At 39.5% G+C, this 17,101-nt stretch overlaps 3 protein-coding genes across 6 annotated transcripts in view; all 3 read left to right on the top strand.

The window, feature by feature from the left end:
• Window positions 1-1,239: 1,239 nt before the first annotated feature.
• Window positions 1,240-9,720, top strand: LOC113545842 (zinc finger protein 850-like). The gene is made up of 4 exons (XM_053232118.1): window positions 1,240-1,365; window positions 2,359-2,447; window positions 2,540-3,556; window positions 8,353-9,720. Exons 3-4 carry the CDS (start codon window positions 2,588-2,590, stop codon window positions 9,595-9,597), a joined length of 2,214 nt encoding a protein of 737 aa, XP_053088093.1. The 5' UTR covers window positions 1,240-1,365; window positions 2,359-2,447; window positions 2,540-2,587; the 3' UTR covers window positions 9,598-9,720.
• Window positions 1,293-17,101, top strand: part of LOC113545841 (zinc finger protein 239-like) — a 30,752-nt gene continuing 14,943 nt past the window's right edge. Inside the window, exon 1 of one of the 4 annotated variants that reach the window (XM_053231999.1) lies at window positions 1,293-1,365. The gene's annotated coding sequence lies outside the window, so the exon portion shown is untranslated. Of the gene's footprint in view, window positions 1,366-12,123; window positions 12,249-16,253; window positions 16,355-17,101 lie in introns of those variants that run through there. The other 3 variants (XM_053232001.1, XM_053232002.1, XM_053232000.1) reach the window with 3 other exon arrangements.
• On the top strand, window positions 12,118-16,262 carry LOC128317950 (zinc finger protein 239-like). The gene is made up of 2 exons (XM_053232003.1): window positions 12,118-12,248; window positions 15,246-16,262. Exon 2 carries the CDS (start codon window positions 15,336-15,338, stop codon window positions 16,215-16,217), a length of 882 nt encoding a protein of 293 aa, XP_053087978.1. The 5' UTR covers window positions 12,118-12,248; window positions 15,246-15,335; the 3' UTR covers window positions 16,218-16,262.

The raw sequence follows: 17,101 nt of genomic DNA, 5'->3' as shown, positions 1-17,101 counted from the left end.
TAACAGTAAACACACAGGGGAATAAATCTGGAATGAGACGTTCAACAAGCACATATGGGTGTGATGGAGTCAGGCTGTAATAGCACATCCGAAATGTTTTATTTATTGTACACCACAGCAATTTACCAACGATTATGAGGGATCATGAGCCCTTCTTTTTCTTCGCCATATTCTTCTCTTCCCATCATTCTGGTACAAGTTAATCTTGGATTCATTTGTCCAAAGAATCTTGTTCCAGACCTGGGCAGGCTTTTTTAGATGTTTTCTAGCAAAGTCTATTCACTCTGTTCTTGAGTCTTACCACTGGTTTGCATCTTGAGGTACACCCTCTGTATTTCATTCATGAAGTTGTCTCTTGATTGTAGATTTTGACAACTACAACTTTGACTTAGCTAGATGTTGTTAAGGGGTTTTTCTTCACCAAGGAAAGAATTCTGTGGTCATCCACTTTAGTTGTCTTCTGTGGTCTTCCAGGCCTTTTGGTGTTGTTTAGCTCGCCAGTGCATTGTTGATTTCGCCACTCCTAAAGTTTCTGCTATCCCTCTGATAGGTCAGTGTTTATTTATTTATTTTCAGGCTAATGATGGCCTCCTTCACTTGCATCAACACCTCTTTGGACCACAGTTACCAAATGCAAATTCAGCACTTGGAATCAACTCCAGACCTTTTATCTCCTTAATTTGTCATGAAATAACATTCACGAAAATGTCATGAATCAGGCCACACCTGGACATTAAACTGCTTATCAGTCAACTGTCCAATTACTTTTGAGTCCAGGAAAATGGTGGGAAAATGGTAAAAAATAAAAAATAAAAAAAAAATGGCTGTAATTCCTAAAGGGTTAATGCAATAATTTTATTAAACCCCTTGAATTAAAGCTGAAAGTCTACACTTCAATCACATCTTGATTGCTTCATTTCAAATCCGTTGTGGTGGTGTTCAGAGGCACAATTACCAAAACTGTATCACTGTCCAAATACTTATGGGTCTGACTGTACCTGTTTTCCCTGCAGAATGTTTGGAGACACTGTGGACCGGTTCACATTAACCTGCACTCAGCAACCAGCCCTGCCACTGTAAGGCCATGGGTAATGACATCTGTGGTTCTCTGTCTCTGTACTGTTCCACCTCTTCCTCTGTTCTGTTCTTCCCCTCACCACGCACACCTGGGTGATGCGTGAGTGCACAGAGCTCCAGTAGGTGGCGCTGTGAGCGTCTAGATGTCCCACATTCCCAGAACTAGAAGAAGACGTGCTGCAGTGTTGCTGATTGATGAGCTGAGCTCTCCGACTCTACTAATCATCTTTCCATTCAGATATTTCTCCCAGGGTTTTACCTCCACACTTCCATCTGCTCAAGCTCAAGGTAAGTTCAACTCAACAAGCTAACAATCCTAAATGGCTTTCTACTTCCTATGCTAGTGCACTACACAGGCTAGAAAATAGTGATAGTGCTGTTTACACACTCTGTAGTGCACTAGATATCCAATCAGCACTCATTTGGGACTCAGCCCTAGTCAAAGCTTACAGTGTGTGCAGGTAATTACTGATTGATGGGTTGCTGGTGTTTATCACCTGGAAATCATTTACATTTATGGCATTTGGATGATGCACTTATCTAGAGTGACTTACATTATTACTACACAGCTGAGCAGTTGAGGGTCAAGGGCCTGGGTTAAGGGTGACTGGGATTTGAACTCACAACCTTCTGATCAGTAGTGCAATATCGTAACCAATAAGCTACCTCTTACCAATCAACAAAGTCCCAAACACCTCGAAACAAACAAATTCCATAACTACTTCTTTACCTTTCTCTAGTTCACCTTGTAGACATGGTGGAATAATAATAATAATGATAATGATAATAATAGATCATTTGCATGCACGGCTGATTGAATGCCCACTGTAGCCTCAGATTCTTGCTCTTGGCTCACAGGAGTGGAACCTGAAGTGGTCTGCTGCTGTTGTAGCCCTTCTGCCTTGCCTCAGGGTTCAACGCTGTACATTCTGAGATGCGTTTCTGCTCAGCACGGTTGTAAAGAGTAATTATTTGAGTTACCGTACCAAACCGGTCTCATCAACTAGGTATTTCCACCTGCAGAACTGCTGCTCACAACTCTAGAGACTCAAACCAGCCCATCTGACACCAACAACCATGCCACGATTAAAGTCACAGAGATCAGACTTTCAACATTCTGATGTTTGATGTGAACATTAACTGAAGCTCTTGACCTGTATCTGCATGATTTTATGCATTGTGCTGCTGCCACATGATTGGCTGATTGGATAATTGTATAAATGTACAGGTGTTCCTGTTAAAGAGCCGGTGAGTGTATATATTACATGTTATGAGTTGTAGATGGAGGAAAGGAAGGTGATGATCTTCGGTGCAGTATGAGAGCAGCCAGGAGGTTGGAGGGAACGTATAGCTGACTGAGAACTGCTCCAGTAGGTCCAAAGCAGGAGCACCATGCCAAGATCTTCCACCAGCAATTCACCAGCAATTCTTTTTTCTAATATTCACCTTTTTTCTGATCCAGATATGAGTGGTGTCCTGTAAGCAAGTTCTCTCCTGCTGTCCGACTTGGATGAAGCCAGACGAGATAAAATGTGAGACTCTGGTACCCACAGGAAGCTCCAGTAGTCAGCAGAGGTCATCTGGTCCTTTCCTCATGAATGCATCTCAGAGAGAAGTACAGAAAGAAATTCACTGCTCACAGTGTGGGAAGAGTTTTAGACAAAAGAGTAATCTCCTGCAACACCAGCGCATTCACACGGGAGAGAAGCCGTATCAGTGCTCGCAGTGTGGGACGAGTTTCAATCAGAAGAGTCACCTCAAACGACACCAGCGCATCCACACAGGAGAGAAGCCGTACCAGTGCTCGCAGTGTGAGAAGAGTTTTATAGAGAGCGGCCATCTCATAAAACACCTCCGTATTCACACAGGAGAGAAGCCGTATCACTGCTCGGACTGCGGCAAGAGTTTTACACAGTGGAGTAATCTCCAGCAGCACCTGCGCATTCACACAGGAGATAATCTGTACTACTGCTTAGAGTGCGGGAAGAGTTTTAGACAAAAGACTGCTCTGCAAGTTCACCAGCGCATTCACACAGGAGAGAAGCCCTATTACTGTTCTCGATGTGGCAAGAGCTTTACGAGGCAGAGTAGTTTCCAGCGACACGAACGAATTCACACTGGAGAGAAGCCGTATCAGTGTTCGCAGTGTGGGAAGAGTTTTAGTGACCAGAGTAATCTCCGAGAACACGAGCGAATTCACACCGGAGAGAAGCCGTATCACTGCTCGCAGTGTGGGAAGAGCTTCACTGGACAGAGTAGTTTCCAGCGGCACGAACGCATTCACACCGGAGAGAAACCGTATCAATGCACACAGTGTAGGAAGAGTTTTAGTGACCAGAGTAATCTCCGAAAACACCAGAGCGTTCACTCAGGAGAGAAGCCGCTTCAGTGCTCAGAGTCTGGGAAGAGTTTTAGTAACCAGAGAAATTTTCAGCAACACAAACAAATTCACACAACTGATAATGATAACGACATGAAACAAGGATCATGAGGAAGTGTGGGAATGAACTAGTTCTATTCTGAAGACTTTAACACGGCTCAAGTGTAAACTTTCAACCACTTTATAGTAGGCTTGGGACGCTTGACCTTAGTACCAGGACTCTATCGGCGATTCCAGCTGTCGCGACGGCTTTCACATCTGTGGGAAAACGTGGTGCTCTGATGCAGCTTTAAGATCATCATCTCTCGTGATATGTGTTTCCTTTTCACCTGGTTTGTAATTCTGTACGTATCTTAATAGCTGATATTGACTGACTTCGAATCAAGGCAACAAAACGTCTTTCTCTGCTGCATGTTAGCTTTCCCGTGTCTGCGCTCGGCCTTCAGATAAAGCCGTGAATGTCTTCACAGATTTAAATTAAAAAAAATGACACTGTGTTGTTTATCAAGGTGACTCCTCTGTACAATAAATCAGTATAAAGTATCTCCGCTGCTGTTTAACACAGCAGATTCACACATAGTTTATATAATTTTATTTACATTTTATAATAAGCTTAGTCAGAGCTGATAAAACCTTACGATTATTTATAGTACTGGCTTCAGTTTTGCGAACATTCCTGATCTTGTTAAAAGGTAATAAATAATTTTTTTTAAAAAAGGGACTAAATTCTAATTTTAGTAACTAGTAGCTATAGCTGGCTCATAAGTAGCTTCCTGTATTTTTTATTTTTTCACTGTAATGACGAATCGTATATGACAAGTTACGTACGTCTGGCCACGCCCCTTTCTTTTCCCCCCTCAGAGCCGTAGGCGGTGCTATCGTCAATCTGCGATCGTTAGGGGGAACGATATTACACCTGATCTTACAATCCTACTTTATACTTTATATTGAATATGTTTCATTCTGGTGGAGATTTTTGTATATTTTTTCACTATGAAACTACGAGCTTCTGTGAAATTTTTAACAGAAACACAATGAGAAGTAACAGTGTACTATTCCAAAGCTTTTCAAGTTCGCTAACTAAAGCAGGTGTTTTAGTACTTTATTATTAATGCATTATCGAGAATTTTAGACCTTATCAAGATTATGTCTAAGACAGACTACTGAAATAGTTTACGAATAATTCCTATACTTTTGGAGAACCATTAATTAAAGTAAGTTGTATATTTTGTTAATTAAATGGTCAGGATTTGACCAAATAATTGGTAAGAAACTAGATGAATTAAAAAGTCCTCTCACTGTGACAGTAAGATCAGTGAAATTAAACAATTGTCATAACACTGCTTTAGGTTTTATAAAAGGATGAATAAAATGGATATCTGGGATTTTGCTCGATTGTAAACTTTGTTGATACTTTGGTAAACAATTGTAAAACTGATAAACCTAAATAATTGTTTTTGTGGGTCAGTTACCTCAATCAGGAAGGGACCTGAAAACACTCCTTTCCACCCGACAGGCAGTGAAATACGTTGTGCTTACGGTGTTAACACAAGGCTTAGAGAAGGGAAATTTCTGCACCTTTCTGATTTTAAGGCAGTTAATAGCACACAAAATGATCAAAATGTGTTTTTCTTCTTCTCGCTCTTGTTCACAGTCCAGCTACATGATACTGTTCTGCACTAACAGAAGATACCAGAGATCTCTCTGAGTGTAAAATAGATTTCACAGACTACGTCCAAACGTAATCCCATAATCCAACTGCTCATATAACAGGTTCATTACTGCTTATAACATGTACAATAATATCACTATTTATTGCAGCCAATGAACTTTTTATTCCTGACATTATCACTGCTGCAGGATTGGCTGATTAGAGAACTGCATCAGTGTGTAGGTGTACAGGTGTTCCTAATAAAGTGGACGGTGAGTGTATAGTAAAGAAAAGCAGCTAGTTGGGATTGCTGATACTTCTAAACATCCAGAACAGTATTTTTTAATCACCTTCACCTTAAATTGTCTGCTGGAAAGAAATGAAGAAAAAAACAAACAATAGAAACCATGACAGAAATTCTAATGGTTTCCACTACAAATGCCATTAAATTCCATCAGCTAACCATTAAAACCATTACTGGTCTTTAATGGTATCCACTAGACATAAAATGCCACCAATAGAAAGCAACAGATTACCAGTAGAGACCCACAGGGACCATTACAGCTTCCATTAACACCATTACAATTCCCATTATAACCATTAAAACCATTACAATGTCTATGAGGGTTTCTATTGTTTGTTTGTTTTTTCAGCAGGGAAGTCAGCGCTGTCACACAGTAGTGAAAGTTCCTCTGTAATTCCTGAACACAGTTATAATAAAGCAGTGCAGCAGAAGGTAAAGTAAGGTAAATCTTCTCAGGAAAAGTGAATAACTCAATCAGTGTGAAGGACGCTTTTTAAGGACAGATGTTCTTTAGGTCTTGACACCCTTTTAAATATTCCTAGAAGAAGAAGAAGAAACTGAGTGTATTAGTGGGAAAGTAATTTGGATTCACTCCTCGTCCTGTGCTTTATTTTATTCAGGAGATATTCGGGACATTTAATTTATAGATGAATGAATAAATTGTTCATTGAGTCGATAGTCAAGGTCAAGGTCAAATTTATTGATATAGAACGTTTTTAAAACAACACGAGTGTGACCCAAGTGCTGCACATCAGATATACCAGGAGAAAAATACATTAAAATGCTAAGATAAAAACATAGCTAAGAAAGAAAATAAATATAGGCAAATAATTACTATAAGAAAACAAACCAGATATGATTAAGACCAGAAGATAAGCAGCTAAACAGTAAACAGTAAACAATAAACAGTGGCAAGGAAGCCTGAGAGAAAAGATCAGTTTTAAGGGATGATTTAAATGAGTTTATTGTAGAGGAGGATCTGATAAAGGGGGCAAACTATTCCACAGCCTCGGTGCCATCACAGAAAAGGCCCTAACGCCTTCAGTTTTTAATTGTGACTGGCGAACTGAGCAGAGGGTCTGAGAGTTTGCTGGGAAGAGCGAAGGCAGAGGACGAGTCCATGCAAGGCTTTAAAAACAAACAGTCAAATCTTAAAATCATTTCTATATTTCACTGGTAAGTCAGTGTTACTTACAGTCTGGTGTGTGTGTGTGTGTGTGTGTGTGGCAGACATTCAGCAGATCAGTATGATCCAGTGGACTGATCCCTGCTTGCTATCTGGGGTTTTATTACAGCAGCAGAACAGCTGGATGTTGTGATGGAGCTGAGGAGCTGGAACACAGAGCTCCAGTAGGTGGCGCTGTGAGCGTCTAGATGTCCCACATTCCCAGAACTAGAAGAAGACGTGCTGCAGTGTTGCTGATTGATGAGCTGAGCTCTCCGACTCTACTAATCATCTTTCCATTCAGATATTTCTCCCAGGGTTTTACCTCCACACTTCCATCTCATCTGTTCTGTGGGTGTATTTGAGGTTTTTAACTGCAGTTCTGCTGTAAAGCTCAAGGTAAGTTCAGCTCAGAAAGATAACAATCCTCTGTAGCTTTCTACTTTCTATGCTAGTGCACTACACAGGCTGGAAAATAGTGATAGTGCTGTTTACATTATAGAGGTTTATGACAGTAACACAATTTGTAGTGAAAATGATTTTAAGCATTTGACACACAGCTCTGTACTGACATCTGCTGGACGGTTGCTGTCATTACACCACTCAGGTGTCAGTACACTAGCTACACCAGAGAGCAAAAAACATTTCACTTCTATTTAAATTGTTTATGCTTCATTTGATTTTAAAAGTGTATGCATCTTGTCAGGAAAATATTCATCTTTATAGCAATTTGCAGTGTAGAATGTGTAAGAAGAAGATTGTTTCTGAATTGTGGTTGTGTGAATGCTAATGAAGTTAATAGAAAACAGGAACAAATATAAATATATAAATATATAAATACTATCTCACTGCACAAAAGATAAAGTGATTTGTGTTAAATGTGTGGTTTGTTGATTACATTCCCAGCTTTAGAGTACATATTTTAGGGCTAGATATTTATGGGAAAGTGTAAAGATGGGAGAATAAAGAATAATAAATACGTCCTTCAGTCTCCGAGTCTGTGTTTCTGTTCTTGAGAGTCAGTCGGTTGCTTCTGACCTCCACTGTCACATCAGCAGTGGCACTTTGGACATCCTGAGGTTTGAAAACATTATCTAACACAAGATTTCAGTCTGTGGTGTTGTTTTAGTCGTGGTTTACGATGAGCATGGACTAAAGAATAAAAAAAATATTCCTCTCAGTCATTTGTGTACAGATCTCTGAAGGTTCTCAGTGTCCCTCTCTGGCCAAATAACATTTATTATATAATTTTATTCATAGAAAAACTAGAACGATGTACAGAAATGCATTACGATATACAGTATTTGTCTTAAATGTAGACAAGATGGAAGAGTATTGAACTGGAATTGTGCACCTTCACTAGGATAGAGCCACTGTGGCACCTTATTATACTGTATATTATACTGTATTATTATTATAGATATTTTAATTTCTTTTAAACTTTGCACTATGGTATGGTTTAGCTAACAGGTGCTGTGGTCACTTACATTGCTAATGATGTCTTTGGAAGGTATGCGATATATTTGGCAACCTCCTTGTAAATGTTAGTGGTATAGGCGTGACCTTGGAGCCTAAGAGAGCATCAGCACTCCGTCTAAAAAGGTGCTCTGTGTTCTGGGTAAAAATCATTCCACTCCAGGAAGGAAAGCTGTTGTGTGGCTGTGAGTTTTAATTAATAAAATTAAGCAATAAGGATTTTTTGTTGTTGTTGTTAAAATTGTTGATCAAGTTATTGAACTATTAATGCTTTTTGCCTCTTTCCAATCCAGATCTAGTTGAGTGGCGTCCTGTCATCTTCTGCTCTCCTCTTTCCTACATGTTATATATTTTCCTCTGCAAGAACATTAAAAGATCCAGTTAGGATGAAGTCAGACAAGGTCAAATGTGAGAATCTGGAACCCACGGAGAGCTCCAGTAGTCCCCAGATGTCATCTGGTACTTTCCTCAGCAGCACCTCTCGAAGACAAGTGAAAAAACTTGCTCATCAGTGCTCACAGTGTTTTAAGAGTTTCAGTCAGATCAGTACGCTTAAAGAGCACCAGCGGATTCACACGGGAGAGAAGCCGTATCAGTGCTCGCAGTGCGGGAAGAGTTTCAGTCAGAAGAGTAATCTCAGAAAACATCAGAGTATTCACGCTGGAGAGAAGCCGTTTCACTGCGCGCTGTGCGGGAAGAATTTTACCAGCCAGAGTAATCTCCAGAGACACCAGCGCATTCACACAGGAGAGAAGCCGTACCAGTGTTTACAGTGTGAGAAGAGTTTTATAGAGAGCGGTAGTCTCATAAAACACCAGCGCATTCACACCGGAGAGAAGCCGTATCACTGCTCACTGTGTGCGAGGAGTTTTACTAGTCAGAGTAATCTCCAGCAGCACCTGCGCATTCACACCGGAGATAAACCGTATTACTGCTTAGAGTGTGGGAAGCGGTTTAGACAAGGAACAGGTCTCCAAATCCACCAGCGCATTCACACAGGAGATAAACCTTATTACTGTTTAGAGTGTGGGAAGAGTTTTACTCAGGGAACTGCTCTCCAGATCCACCAGCGCATCCACACGGGGCAGAAGCCCTATCACTGCACAGAGTGTGCCAAGAGTTTTACTAGCCAGAGTAATCTCCAGCGACACCAGCGCGTTCACACCGGAGAGAAGCCGTATCGGTGCTCGGACTGTGGGATGAGTTTTACACAAAGGTGTAATCTCCAGCAGCATGAGTACATTCACACCGGAGATAAACCGTACCACTGCTCAGAGTGCGGGAAGAGCTTTAATCGAGAGGACACTCTCCAGTTACACCAACGCATTCACACTGGAGAGAAACCGTATCACTGCTCACAGTGTGGGAAGAGCTTTAGTAACCAGAGTAATCTCCGAAAGCACCTCCGCATTCACACGAGAGAAAAGCCGTATCAGTGCTCGGAGTGTGGGAAGAGTTTTAGTAAGCAGAGAAATTTTCAGCAGCACAAGCACATTCACACAGCTGGGAATAAGGACACGCTCATGAAAAGCAGTGGGAATTGACTCGTTATGTCTAAAGGAGTATTTTGTGTCAAATGGAATCTTTTGAACCACTTTATAAATTCTGGTGGAATGTTTTGCGTAGTCCTTTCTGTGTACTATACGACCAGTGGCAGTTTTTAAAGTTATTATATATATATATATATATATATATATATATATATATATAATATAAAATATCACCCATAACAACTATACAGCGCGTCCCAAAAGTCTCTATACAGAGGGAGAAATTAACACTTTTTAGCAAAATGTCTTCCAAGATATTTCATACTTAGTTTATATTATATATATATATATAGATATTATTTCAGATAGCCTTTAAGAACTCCTTTGACAAAAGAAGAAGGTATTGAAATCATTCTCATGGTTGGATCAGCAAGCTGTCACGAGGTTTTGAAAGACTTTAACAGGAAACATGGCGAGCACATCACACACACCACACTGTCGCCAAACTGGGAGATAAAACTTGGCTGAGACGACTCCGTGTGTGTTTACAAAGAAACGCCAATCATATAGAGGATGCTTTATAAATAAAATGACATTTCCTCTCTGTGTGGAGACTTTTGGGACACTTTTGGGAGACTTTTCTGTCTCTTCACATGGTCCAATTTTAACATTTTCTACTTCATATAGTTCTGAAAACAAGACGTTTCCTGAACTGGCATGTTTCCCTTTTGAATGTATCTCAAGCAGAAGTAAAGTAAAGATCTTGCATTTAACGATTACAGTCCAGTTCCACTGAAAGACACTCCACCTACCTCTGATAAACTAGAGCTCCGTCGTCTCATTCCCCAGCTGATCTCTCTTGACGTTAACATCAGTGAGTCATTCAATCAGTTTTGTTTTGTTGGCTAAATTCCTTATAAATGTCTTTTTATTTATCTATTTAATCCTTTACAGCTTTGTGTGCTGCCATCTGTACAGTGTGTGTGAGCGTTCTTCTCTGTTTTGATGGTGAGTTTATTGGAATAGGAACGCTGCAAACGTTTTGGGAGGAAATTCCTTTTCCTTACAGATCATAACTGTCCAAAACTCACTCACGACCAAAACCACACTTAACTAGCAGGGTTTGAAAATAACCTCAAAAAAACATTTCCACAGAATTGTGGTAAACTATATTTGTGTTTTTTACTGGCACACAAAACTCAGTTTTGTATTTTCAATTTTAAATTTTCGTAATATAATATAATTTCATAAGTCAGCACTTTGGAAAAAACATGATTCTCTAATTTTGATGTTGTGTTTGTAAGAAACAACTCTCCCAATGTCACAAGGGGGAAAAAAAGGTTATTTGTGCTTGTGAAGTAATGATAATGAGATTAAAAATACACATAATGGATGAACATATTCCTTTATAAATTGTTGCTGTCATGTTTCCTCTACTACAATTTAGACTATAATTTCCATCAAGAAGTGTAAAAAAGCAACCACTGGTTCCAAAGACTAAGACTTCTGTTTTATTTAGGTTGAGAAAGGAAGTTGCCAACCATCCAGAGTTTTCTTTATTTCAGTGTTAAGAGGACAATAATTCAAGACCTCATACACTTACAACAGAGTTTAAGCCCACTGACTGCATACTGTAATGTCAACTCACCTGCATATCTGCTCATTTATGCAAATATCTAATCAGCTCATCACGTGGAAGCAGCTCAGTGCATAAATTCATACAGATACGAGTCAAGAGCTTTAGATATTGTAATGTTCAGATCAAACATCAGAATAAGGAAAATGTGATCTCAGTGACCGCAGTTTAACCTCAGCATGATTGTTGGTCCCAGATGGTGAGTATTTCAGAAACTGTTCATATCCCTGGATTTATAAACACAACAGTTTACACAGAGTATGATGAGAAGAAAAACATCACAACATTTAGTGGAAATATCTTGTTAGTGAGGAGAATGGACAGACTGGTTTAAGATGACAGGAAGGGTGAGCGAGTGATTTTCTGAATGATCCACAGACCATACAGTGCTTTCTGCTTATGAAAGAAAGAGCTTAATTTTTGTAGTAAAGTTGTTAGTAAACCAGTGATTTTTCTTTTTCAGGACATTCCAGTTTGTTGTATTGGCAATGCCCAGTGCTTGTGGAATGACTCTGATTGATTTTCCCTCTTTTCTCAGCTTCAAAATTGGTTGCTTTTCTCCCGTAGACAGCTCCCTGGTCTTCATGTTGGTTTATCCTTTTTAACAACAAATGCAGTCTTCACAGGTGAAACCCAAAGTAGACATTCAGAGCTATTAATTGGTTAAACAATCAATATTTATTTATTTATTTATTTATTTATTTATTTCAGCAGTAAATCAGCTTTATGTTGTTATAGTGATGAGGAGCTCTACTGCCCGGGGAAGAGACAGTCTGCTTCACTGCTTTATTCTACACTTTACACACTTTCACTCCTGTGTGTGTGATGTTTAGTTTAAATGTTTAGTTTAGTTGTAGTTTCTCTTTGTTCCTGGGTGATGAGTGAGTGCACAGAGCTCCAGTAGGTGGCGCTGTGAGCGTCTAGATGTCCCACATTCCCAGAACTAGAAGAAGACGTGCTGCAGTGTTGCTGATTGATGAGCTGAGCTCTCCGACTCTACTAATCATCTTTCCATTCAGATATTTCTCACAGGGTTTTACCTCCACACTTCCATCTGCTCAAGCTCAAGGTAAGTTCAACTCAACAAGCTAACCATCCTAAATGGCTTTCTACTTCCTATGCTAGTGCACTACACAGGCTAGAAAATAGTGATAGTGCTGTTTACACACTCTGTAGTGCACTAGATATCCAATCAGCTCTCATTTGGGACTCAGCCCTAGTCAAAGCTTACAGTGTGTGCAGATAATTACTGATTAATTACTAAACTGATGATCAGATAGAGTTTTATTCATTTTAATGTTATTCTGATCAGATAAGCCTCAGTGAGATACTGAAGTAGTTTAATCTGGTCTGTGACGTCATGAGTCCAAAACAAGCACAACTCCAAACTCTACAGTGAAGTTAGTTTGATTAAAGGGGTTTATTTTTATTTTTACTTTTATATTGCAGTATTGATCTGATCTAACTTTTGTGCTTATACTGAACAGAAGAGTGATTCCAGATGCAAAAACAGCTGCATCATTTGCAAAATCTGCAAATAGAAAAAAATAAAATAAAAGTAAATGAGAATGTACAGTAGTGTGCAAAAGTCTTAGGCACATGCAAAAGATGCCTTCAAAAATAAAACCGGAAAGACTTCGTTATGATTTTCATTATGAAAAGTGGTGTGATATGTTGCTTTTTTTACTGCCACACAAACATTTTCCTGTAACATTTAATTTTTTTGTTGGAAAAGTAATGTTTGGAATCAATTTTTTTTTTTAAATCCAATCAGTAATGCAGAAATCATAAAAAACATTTAAGACAAAATTTGTATTTAAAAACATTAGGGTGAACTAAGATTTCTGCACAATACGGTATGTATAGACATATGTATATGTATCTATATTATAGTTAATATTTTGTGTGTGGATTTTATTATTTATTTGAAACTTTTGGCACAAAATTAACTCCATAGAAAAGGAAATCCACACACATAAAGAAACTGGAGAATATTAACTTAACTAGGGAAAGGAAACTTGCTTGAGGTTTTTTACCTCTTAAAAAACTCCAGGAGGAAAACTCTAGGAAAGTTAATAAACTACAGAACAAAATATCTCTTATTTTGGTCAGTTCTGAGTTTAAATAAAATTACTGTTCTGTTATTTTCTCATAATCGTCTTCATTCCTGCATAAGTGGCTGCTTTGAGGCTGATCATTTCACCTCCTGACCAGCAGGGGCAGTGACACTGACCTGGATAGCTTCTTGGACGCTTGTATGCACGTGCTGCACACCTCCTGTCTTGTAATGTGGAATGATTCAGGATTTGGAGTGAATACCTCAGTCACACAGCCGTCGTCCTCGGACTTCTTCTCTGCGTATATTCACCGATGATGCTCTCTAATGAGAACTTTGAATGTTGTATTGCATGTGACTTGCACTGGGAACGTGTAAGACATTTTACTGCTAGCACTGGACAAATCGCTCAAATCTACTGAAGCTGCTTGCTCTGTGACATCTGGCTCTGTGACAGGCATCTCACACTTGGGTAGAGATCTCACCTGGTGACATCTCGCTCTGTGACAGACATCTCGCTCTGTGACAGACATCTCGCTCTGTGACAGACATCTCGCTCTTGGTTGGACATCTCGCTCTTGGTTGGACATCTCGCTCTTGGACAGACATCTCGCTCTTGGACAGACATCTCGCTCTTGGACAGACATCTCGCTCTTGGACAGACATCTCGCTCTTGGTTGGACATCTCGCTCTTAGCAGCAGGACACTTCGGCCCGAGAATAGAGAAAGTCTGATACAAATTAATGCATGATTATTACATGGTTAATTCACAGCATTAAGTGTGGTTGGCAAAATATGCAGCTCAACTCTGCACGAGCTGCCAGGAATGCTGAAATGTCCTGTATTTACATTTATTCACATTTTAATAATTTCAAAATTATTTTCATTTAATCATGTGATAGAAGCTTTTATCCAGTGTGATTTATCCAGGGATCTTGCTCAAGGGCACAACAGTCGCAGAACTGTAGAGTAGAATATTACAATATGGACAATGGGTCTCATTTATCAATCTTTTGGTAAAGTTGTGTGTAAATGTTTGCGTAAACCAAAATAAGATTTACAAAAGTTTTAGAAACACTGATTTTCTTCGTACTCGTGTGTGTATGCTGATGGATGCCAGTCACCTGTAAAGTGCTACCTGCGTTCCTCACACAGCTCTTTGCCATTTATTGACACCCGCAAACGCAAAAACATAAAAGCTAAAGTGCACAGAGGGCTGTAAACAAAACATCACTAATAAACTGTAAAGGATTTTCTCAGAGGAAGAAATTTTTGACTCACGTCTATGCCAATAAAATATTATTTAGCAGCACTTAAACCTCAGATCGAGAGAAAAATTACAGAAAAGGTGAACTGGGTGTGAAATATGTGGGGTAAAAGAAAATGGTTTGACATGAAACCAAAGGATTTTTACAGCAGTTACAGGATTTTCATAACTACTAAATTTCTTGTGTAAATACCTCTCAGAATGATTTACAAATAAATATGTTCATATCCACCTTGATAAAAGATTCAGTGTTTAAATTATACAGCTGTTCAACTCGCCACCTACCACTTACACTGCGCCATGAATGCAGAAAAATAGTATAAAAACAGGCCTGTGCTAAAGATTTAATGATGCACTGCAGCAGCCAGTATTTATATTTGAGAATTACCCACAAAAATCAATAATCATCTGGAAAATTTCATGATTATTGATACATGAAAAAGGCACTGATCCCAAGCCTTTATCCAGCAGATGAACTGATTAGATTTTGGAATTGATCCAAACAGAATCAAGGTCATAGCAAGGTCACATGTCTGAAATATTTGTATAGCTTCCTTCCTGTTTGAAGTACATCTTAAGGGTATTTCAAGCAAACGAATTAGTAACAAGAAGGACTAGACTTGTTGGCATCACCTTTGACGCTGTTGGTGCTGAGTTCAACTTGTCAGCTTATAAAATACAGCAGTGTGGTTTGCTTGCAAAAAATATTGAATCATGGAACATTTTTGCCTTTTCTGATCCAGATTTGAGTGGTGTCCAGTGTTTCCCCTGCTGTCCGCTTTCCTACACATCATAAATTTACCTCCACAAGAACATCAAGAGGTCCAACTGGGATGAAGTCAGAAGAGATTAAATGTGAGGGTCTGGAACCTACAGAGAGCTCCAGCAGTCACCAAAGCTCCTCTGGTTCTTTCCACACTAACTCTTCTCACAGACGTACGCGAAAAGGAAATCACTACTGCTCACAGTGTGGGAAGAGCTTCAGTAAAATAAGTTATCTCAAACAACACCAGCGCATTCACTCAGGAGAGAAGCCGTATCAGTGCTCGCAGTGCGGGAAGCATTTCATTCAACAGAGTCAGCTCAAGCAACACCAGCGCAGTCACACCGGAGAGAAGCCGTACCACTGCTCGCAGTGTGGGAAGAGCTTCACTGCCCATAGCAGTCTCCAGCGACACCAGCTCGTTCACTCCGGAGAGAAGCCGTATCAGTGCTCGCAGTGTGAGAAGTGTTTTACACAAAAGAACAATCTTCAGCATCACCTGTTCAGCATTCATACAGGAGGCAAACCTTATTGTTGCTCTGAATGTGGAAAGAGTTTTAATCGAGAGGATTATCTCCAAGTACACAAACGAATTCACACCGGAGAGAAGCCGCATCAGTGTTCCCACTGTGAGAAGAGGTTCATTGGGAAAGGTGCTCTCATAAAACACCAGCGCGTTCACTCCGGAGAGAAGCCGTATCGCTGTTCTCAGTGCGCGAAGTGTTTTACACAGAGCAGTCATCTTCAGCAGCACCTTCGCATTCACACTGGAGATAAACCGTATCACTGCTCAGAGTGCGGGAAGAGTTTTAATCGAGAGGACAATCTCCAGTTACACCAACGCATTCACACTGGAGAGAAGCCGTATTACTGCTCAGAGTGCGGGAAGAGCTTTACTAGCCTGCGTAATCTCCGAAACCACCAGCACATTCACACACGAGAGAAGCCTTAGTATTGCTCAGACTGTGGGATGAGTTTTGTGGGATGAGTTTTACATGAAGGTGTACTCTTCAGGAACTGCTTGGAATGCGGGATTAGTGTTACTCGAGTGGATGATCTGCAAATACACCAATACATTCACACAGTAAAGTAAAGCCATTGTTGAAGAAAAGGTTTCTTGACCATGCCAATAAGATCAGTGAAATTAGACAACTGTCATAACACTGTAATAGTTTTTTTTTTATAAAATACAGTGAAATAAAAGCGATGTTTGTGATTTTGCCCAAATGTCAGATAAACAATAAATAATTACTTTTATCATTTCATTTACTTCAGCAAGGATAAGACCTAAAACCCTCCTCTAAAACACGCAGTTCACATCCTGTGTTTTTGCATAACTACTCTAAAAAGAGCACAGTGGATTTCTTTATGAGCTTTTTCACCCTGCCGGATATTGTTTGTTCCTCTTAGTTCCAGTTTGATTAAGTAATATCCACTTTTTACTTCTAGGCTATAGTAGGTAAAAAAAAAAATTGGGGGAAGTTGCATAAATCTACAATCCAAGGAGACAAAGTTGTCTCTAGCTAAAGTCATTAAAAATCAGATCCAGCAAGAACAGTTGTGTGATGTATAGATAAAAACAAATAAAATACAGTCAAAAAACAAAGGAAAAAAGGTGTAAACTATCTTTTAACAATAAATATCCTCTTTTGGCAACCAGTAAAATGGTAGATGATTGTTCAGGACATGAATCACCAGAGCGGCACTAGCTGAAACGTTCACTTTCTGCGCTACACAGATGTTCTGCGAATGGGGTCACCAATGACTCTACACTCTTCGGCAAAAAATAAATAAATAAATACATTTGGCCCAAATGGCAAAAATATGAAGCTTTTA

This window comes from Pangasianodon hypophthalmus, chromosome 2, assembly GCF_027358585.1.
Source record: "Pangasianodon hypophthalmus isolate fPanHyp1 chromosome 2, fPanHyp1.pri, whole genome shotgun sequence".
Lineage (NCBI taxonomy): Eukaryota > Metazoa > Chordata > Actinopteri > Siluriformes > Pangasiidae > Pangasianodon > Pangasianodon hypophthalmus.
The sequence above is the reverse complement of the archived record's forward strand: the minus strand, read 5'-3'. Positions and strand labels throughout refer to the sequence as shown.